This window comes from Myotis davidii, unplaced genomic scaffold, assembly GCF_000327345.1.
Source record: "Myotis davidii unplaced genomic scaffold, ASM32734v1 scaffold134, whole genome shotgun sequence".
NCBI classification, from domain to species: Eukaryota; Metazoa; Chordata; class Mammalia; order Chiroptera; family Vespertilionidae; genus Myotis; species Myotis davidii.
This window is the reverse complement of record NW_006288853.1, coordinates 6,077,560-6,085,361: the sequence shown is the minus strand read 5'-3', so window position 1 is coordinate 6,085,361 and position 7,802 is coordinate 6,077,560. Positions and strand designations below refer to the sequence as shown.

Sequence of the window (7,802 nt, the reverse complement as noted above, 5' to 3'; positions counted from 1 at the left end):
CCAGCCTGCCCCCTCTCTAATCCGGAACTCCGGGGATCAGGCCTAAACCGGCAGGCGGACATCCCTCTCACAATCCTGGACCACTGGCTCCTAATCTCTCACCTGCCTGCCTGCCTGATCGCCCCTAACTGCTCTCCTACTGGACTGATTACCTCTAACTGCTCCCCTACTGGCCTGATCGCCCCTAACTGCTCTCCTACTGGCCTGATTACCTCTAACTGCTCCCCTGCTGGCCTGATCGTCCCTAACTGCCTCTGCCTTGCCCTACACCTGGTACCCAGGATTCCCTCCTCTGGCTGGTTGTAGGCGCCCAGAACCTGGGCTTCCCTCCCTCTGGCCAGCCACAGGCACCCAGAACCTGGGCCAGCTGCAGCCACAGGGGACTCTGGGTAAGCAGCTTCACTAGGGCTGCAGCCACAGGTGCCCAGGACTGTGGGGTGGGCAGCTTATTCCTCTCCTGGGCCGCAGCCTGGCTGGTCCCCTCTCCTCTCCCTCTCCCAGGCTGTAGCCTGGCTGGTCTCCATTCCTCTCTCGTGAGCTCATTTGTGCCTGGCTGGTCCCCATTCCTCTCTCCCCAGTGTTGAGTGTCTGAGGTGTTATAGGGTGATGGCATGAGGGTGTGATGACCATTTGCATAGTAGCTCTTTATTATATAGGATAGGTTGGCATATTTATGCACAACTATTTGTATTCACCTGTCCATGACCACCTTATTATAACAGGTAATTTAATTTAGAAACATTTATTTTTTAATATATTTTTATTGATTTCAGAGAGGGAGAGAGATAGAAACATCAATGGTGAGAGAGAATCATTGATCAGCTGCCTCCTGCATGCCCCACACAGGATCAAGCCCTTTATCCAGGCATGTGCCCTGACCGGGAATTGAAACCTGACTTCCTGGTTCTTAGGTCGATGCTCAACCACTGAGCCACATTGGCTGGGTTAGCAAAGATTTATTGAGCACTATTCATATCTGTCATTGTTCTATGGGCTGTTAATTGGCTGTTGCACACAAGTTTCTCAGAATCTAAGAGAGAGACAGGCAGATAGACAAACTGTAATAGTGGCTGAAAAATACAATAGAAATATATTGATACATCTGTTGCCCAGAGGAAGAAAGGCCTATTGTATAGGTAGGGAGTCAGGAGATAGGCATGAAAGGCTTTATGGAACAGGTAACTGTTCAGCTGGAGCAAAGCTGATCAGAATTCCTCTAAATAGCACCCAGCACTGCAGTGGGATATAGATCTCCATTTTGATTAATAGGTAGATTCATGCAGGAAGGGGCACTCCTTTCTAGGAAGCTGGAGAACTTGTGGGACAAAACCAGCCATTCCTTGCTCTGGAATTGAAGCCTCTGCTGCTGCCACTTTGAAATGAGCTTTGGAGGAAAGCACTTGGAATTAGTCTATGATCCTATCAGGGAACCCACAGTCCCTGAAAGGGTGTATGTGAGTTATAGAGCCCAGAGAACTACTAGTGTGAGTGTTGAGTAAAAGGCCCCTGCAGGAGAATGGGGGACAGGGGAGAGCAGAAATTTTTACTATAATTAGTTCTGGGAGTAATAGAGCTGGGGGAGGGAGAGGAGTACAGCCGGCAACTATTTTGAGCACAACTCCGATTGACAGGACACGTGTGCTGGACTGTACTGATCCCAGGGCCAAGTTGCCTGCCTGTGGTGTGTGGTGTGGGGGGGAAGGCCTGGGGCAGCAGGAGCAGGACAGCCAGACAGACAGGCCGGACGGGGTACCAGCACCCCGATTCCTCTCCCTGGGACACTGTCCACACTCCGAGGGCCATAGGCCAACCTGAGCCATGGGTGCTGAGAAGGAGGTGCTGGTCACACTGTCAGGGGGAGCCCCCTGGGGCTTCCGACTTCAGGGGGGGGCCGAGCAGAGGAAACCCTTACAGGTATCCAAGGTAAGGGAGAGCCCCTACATTGAGGTTTCAGGGAAAGGGGGAACCTGGGAAGGGTCATGTGGTGAAGTGGGAGGCGGTGAGGAGGAGGAGTGGGCTGGGTAGATGGGCAGGGAAGCATGCTAAAGTTTGGTGGGGGAGGTAATGTCTGAACACCAGCTTCTTGTGGGGGTGGGGCTATTAGAAAAGGGAATTCCTGGTTTCTGGTAGCGAAGAAAAAGAGACTCTGTCTCAGTTCCCTGCGGCACCAGAGCAGCAGAGGCTCGGGGCTGGCCACCCAGTCTCCTGGGTCTGTGCCTCTACCCCAAACTCCAGGAATGCAGGGAAGGTTCTAATTTCTCTCTAACTAAACTGATATGTGATGAGCTGAGGCTGTCATGCCAGCCCAGCCTAGCCCTGCCCTGCCCTGCCCTGCCCTGCCCATGCCTTCAATGCTCCTCTTTTCCTACGCCAGATCCCTCCTCACTAGGCAAGACTCTTTTTTTGGTGCTAGCCTGCCAGTTGAAGTTGTTACCCTATTGGTTTCATCGTACAGGCCTAATTTTTTCAACTGTAAAATGTGGGTAACCAGAGTTGCTACTTCATAGAACCCCTCTAAGGATTAAATGCACTAATACATGTAGAGTGCTTAGCACCATGCCTAACATTTAGTAAGCACTCAGTAAAGGATAGCCACCATGGCACACCTATACACACACAATCCCAGTCTCCCAGGATCTGCAGGACTCCCTCCAATCTGGAATAATGTTCTGAAACATTAGACTATGTAGCTAATAGTGCCTGGGATTCCAAGGCCTGGGAGTGAACTATTGCTAGTATAGATATTGCCCTTAGAGGAAAATCTTGGGAAGCCATTTCTAGCACCGGTCCTGCCCCCAATCCTCTCACTCGATGATTATCCTACTTCCCCTCATATAATGTATTGCTCCCTCCACTCTGTACCTTCTTCCCTCTAGGAAGGCCCCCTCAACTGCAGTCCCATGCCCCTCTCCACCCTTTCTTACATTGCAAATCCCTTCCATACCTGGTCCTTCGCGTCCTAACTCCTTTCATGCTATTCCCCCTTGGAGCCCTCCCTCACCTACACTCTCTCCTCCAACACCTTCTCAGATCCGAAGACGGAGCCAGGCTGGCAGAGCAGGACTCCGAGAGAGGGACCAGCTTTTGGCCATCAATGGGGTCTCCTGCACCAGTCTCTCTCACGCCAGTGCCATGAGCCTCATCGATGCCTCAGGGACTCAACTTGTCCTCACTGTGCAGAGGTATGGACTCCTCCCAAGGCGACCCGCCCTGTCCCCCTGCTCCCTGACTCAGCTCTGTGTCTCACTGGCCTGGCTTCAGCAACTGACAAGTGCCTATTTCTGCTCGTGTATCAGTGCTGGAGTAGAGATGTTAGTGTAGGCCTCCCAACAGGCTTGAATAGATCTGTAATTGAGGGATGGAGTGTCGAGTGGCTATCTGAGTGTGTGGGCCTCCTTCCACCCTTGCCTGTCTCATTATCACATCTCCCTCGAAGCCCATTTCTACTCACAGTCCTCCGAGCACATTTGCTTCCCAGTTTGTCTTCAGAGCTCCACTCTCCCCAACTCATTCCACCTATATCTCCCTTCTCCCCTTACCTCCTTTTCCCATCCCCTCCAGATCCCTAGCTGGCAGTCATCCAATCCATTTCTCAAGTTCTCTCATCTTTCGCAGGGTAGAGGATGAAGGGCCTGTGCGATCTCCATCCCCTGGTGAGCTTCAGGTGCTGTCACCTTTGTCTCCGATGAGTCCTGAGCCCCCTGGTGCTCCAGTTCCCCAGTCTCTTCAGCCTGGGAGCCTCCTCTCCCCCCCTGATAGTGAGGCTTACTACGGAGAAACAGACAGTGATGCTGACGGCCCTGCCACCCAGGAGAAGCCCCGCCGACCCCGCCGCCGAGGCCCCACAAGGCCCACCCCTCCGGGAGCCCCACCTGATGAGGTCTACCTGTCTGACAGCCCTGCAGAGCCGGCACCTGCTATCCCTGGCCCTTCCAGCCAGGGGGACAGCCGTGTGAGCTCCCCATCTTCGGAGAATGGGGCCATCCTTAAGCCACCCCCAGCCGAGGCCCTGCTGTTGCCCCATGGTACCCTCCGGCCTGGCCCTCATCTCATCCCTATGGTGGGGCCTGTTTCCCACCCGGTGGCAGAAGATCTTACTACCACCTACACCCAGAAGGCCAAGCAAGCCAGTGAGTGCCCAAACCATCTCCCCCTAGCCAGGATCTCTTCATCTGAGCCCTAAATCTACCCCGTCATAACCATACCTTGTGCTTCCCTTGGATATAGTCTTGGGGACAAGTGGAGAAGAGTGATGAGTAGGAGAGGGCAATAATTATTCTCATGGCCCCCATTATTTCTGCTGTTGGAACTAGTGCAGGAAAAAGGTACAGGTGGTTCAACCCAGCTCAGTAATAGGGTAAGCAGGGAAGTTGGAAAGAGACATGAATCAATGAAGGCTCTGCTTGTTGTCCTTGCTATGATTTTGCTAGGTGCTGGATAGAGGGCAGGGAAGTATTTTGTTTTTTAACCCCTTCCCCGGCAGAAACGTGTATACTCGTTTTCACAAAATGTTCTTTTTCAGTCGTCGACGAGTATACTAAGAAAATATGGTAAAAAAAATATGGTTTATAGGAAGACGAGTTACAAACTGTTTTCTTACAGAGAGGAAGGGAGAGGGATAGAGAGTTAGAAACATCAATGAGTGAGAAACATCGATCAGCTGCCTCCTGCACACTCCCCACTGGGTATGTGCCCGCAGCCAAGGTACATGCCCTTGACCGGAATCAAACCTGGGACCCTTCAGTCCGAAGGCTGATGCTCTATCCACTGAGCCAAACCGGTTAGGGCCAGGGAAGTATTTTGAAGCAAGGCACGGCTACAGGGCCTCTTCAGTGTTAACTGCAGGCATAGAATCAGAGCAGCCTTTGACCTTTGTAAATTCAGTTAGCATTCCTGGGGACTGGGAGGCTATGGGATAGTCATGAGTCCCTAGGACAGTGGTTCTCAACCTTCCTAATGCTGCGACCCTTTAATACAGTTCCTCATGTTGTGGTGACCCCCAACCATAAAATTATTTTCGTTGCTACTTCATAACTGTAATTTTGCTACTGTTATGAATCGTAATGTAAATATCTGATATGCAGGATGTATTTTCATTGTTACAAATTGAACATAATTAAAGCATAGTGATTACTCACAAAAACAATATGTAATTATATATGTGTTTTCCGATGGTCTTAGGCGACCCCTGTGGAAGGGTCATTCGACCCCCAAAGGGGTCGCGACCCACAGGTTGAGAACCGCTGTCTTAGGAAGTGGTAGAGGGAGGGATCTTCAGCTCTTTATCTCAGGCAAGAATGTAGGCCTGGGCAGAAAAAAAAAACCCACCACAAAACACAGTTCCACTTATCTCAAGCGCTCTGCTATTTTTGATGTGAGCTATAGAACACGGTCTAAGAGTGAACTTTCTCCCCTTCCTATGCCTACCATGCCTCTCCCCAGAGCCCGTTCTCATCACCTTGGAAATCTCCGGATTATCCCTCTAGTTCTCATCTCCCATTCCTCCCCTCCACCATTCTGATTCCTGATCCCTAGGATTTTTGTGTCTCTAAGTCTGTATTAGAAACGAAAGATGTGACAGTTTAGCGTCTGGCATCCCTAAGAATGTCCCATATACCACAAAGAAATTCCAGATGCATGCCCAGGATCCCATGCTTATCCCCAATTCTCCTTTTAGCACTCTCTCCCTTCCCATCATGCTGGGTGAGACTGGAGTTAGTGGCTCAGGGCTATTTTTAGTCAAGCAGACCTCATTGTCCAGTGGGGTGAAGTGGGGGGAAGGGTAGGCAGGTGCCCACGTCTATCACACCGGGGCTTGTGGAGCAGGCCAGAGAAGGGAGGGGGACAGGCTCCAAAAATAGCAGAGTGAGCTCACTCAGCTGCCAGCTCTGGGGACAAGACAAAGGGGCTTTAAAAGGCATGGGGGGTGGCTCAAGCTGGGCCAGCTCCAGCCAACACTGCCTTTCTCAGCATGGAGACCTTTGAGCCCATCAGCCAAGAGCCCCTCAGCCAAGCCAGCTCCAACAAAGCTCCAGGCCCAGCCCCTGAGCTACAGGACCCATTCTATGCAGGTACTACCTTCCCATGGCCAAGGGAGTCCTGGGATCTGGAATGCAGGGGAATGCATCAACAGTGAGGAAGGGAGGTCTTTGGGAAAGGTCTTACTCCCTTATCTATTCCTCCTTTTTGCCTTCGTCTTCCTTCTTTTCTAAGGAAAGTTTCATGACCCCTCTCTCAGAATGGACTAACGCTGTGGTCACATGTCAAAGAGGTTTGTGACCACGTGAGCTGTAGAAAACTCAAGGGGAGAGTGTGTGTATGAGAGAGAAGGGTGAATAATCTATGAATATATTAAGGTCTGTATGTGGGAGAAAATAGGTGTGAGTAAGAAAGTGTCTGTATACAGGTGTAGCTACTGACAAGAAAGCCTTAATAGTCATGGTTACTCACCGTGGAACTTATGGCTGCTGTTAAATGCTAAATTTACCTACGTTATCTCACTTAATCCTCATAGCAACCCTATGAGGTAGCTATTATCATTCTCATTTACAGATGAGGAAACTGAACTTCAATGAACTGAAGTAACTCTCCCAGAACCACAAACCTAAGCTGAACTCTGACTCCAATATCTGTCTCTTGTTCACAGTTCTATTCTGTGGTATAAATGTGGGGATGGGCACAATGAGAGCTCTAATTAGCAGGGGGCTCGGTATCTTGAGTAGAAAGTAGATGGAATTTCAAGAATTTTTTTAGGAGGAACTGGGGATCATGGATCAGAAAGCCCAAGGCAGGGAGGGTCCCAGCAGCAGGGCAGCCTCTCCGACTTCCTGGCCCCACCTCCCCGGCCCCACATGGCACGGGAAGCCCTGCCTCCCCTTAGTATATAATCCTTTTGTGCCAGCCTGGTAGTGGCTGCCTGAGCTCTCTACCTAGAAGGCTGACCCCTAAGGAAGATGACTCCACTCGCAACCCCAGCTGGGGGGAAAGGTGAACAGATGTACTCAGTGACATTGAGGCATAAAGATTTGGAGGACTGCCTTGGAGAGCAGCACTCCGGCTTTCCCTGCATCTCGGACCTGACGCTATTCCTGGCTGTGAGTAGCAGGATGTGAGGCAAAGAAGAGTGTGCCTGGCAGTCGGAAGGCCAATGTCTGCTCTAAAACTTTGTTCAAACTTTTAGGAAAAGGCCCTTTGCAGGGGGAACTCCGGGAAGAAGGGCCATCTGGAGGGTGCATGTGTGTGAACATATTTAAGTGACTCTGTGTGTTTTTGTTTAAATACCTGTGTGAACTAGGGTAGATATAACCTCGGGCATGTGTACATGAGAGAGAAAGGTACATGAGAACATGTGCCCACAGCTGGCTTTTACTAGCCCCATATGCCTGTTGAAATGCTGGTTAGTGGGTTATTCCTATGAATGTGTGTGATGTGGAGGGCATCATGGTGGGGGTGGAATTGTGAATGGAGATCCGTGTTGCTAGGGGTCCTTTGTGTCCTTATCATAGGGGATAAGTGAGTAAGTCCCAAACTTTCCGAGATCTCTGTCATGTGATCTCTCTGGTGGGAGAAAGGTGTCCCTTCTCATCTTTTGTCTCCCTGGGATCTGCCTCATCTTTCTGCCTGGGAAGTGACCCCACCACCACCTACTCCTGCGTTGTCAGCCAGAAATGGAGGGAGGCAGGGAGGAATGTGAGTGGGGTGGGCAAGAGCACATCTCTGGGACGATAGCAGAGTAGAGGGAGGCGAGGATGGGAGCGCTGTGGTCAGACTGGTGTCTGGACAGCCAGCTAGACGCTGCCTTC

General features: G+C 51.0%; 1 protein-coding gene across 1 annotated transcript in view; it reads left to right on the top strand.

Annotated features, from left to right (window-relative positions):
* The first annotated feature begins 1,725 nt into the window (after positions 1-1,725).
* SYNPO2L (synaptopodin 2 like) overlaps positions 1,726-7,802 on the top strand; it is a 10,333-nt gene continuing 4,256 nt past the window's right edge. The window contains 3 exon segments of the mRNA XM_006761026.2: positions 1,726-1,923; positions 3,031-3,182; positions 3,616-4,130. Of these exon segments, the coding sequence (XP_006761089.1) occupies positions 1,819-1,923; positions 3,031-3,182; positions 3,616-4,130 (772 nt within the window). The 5' untranslated portion in view covers positions 1,726-1,818.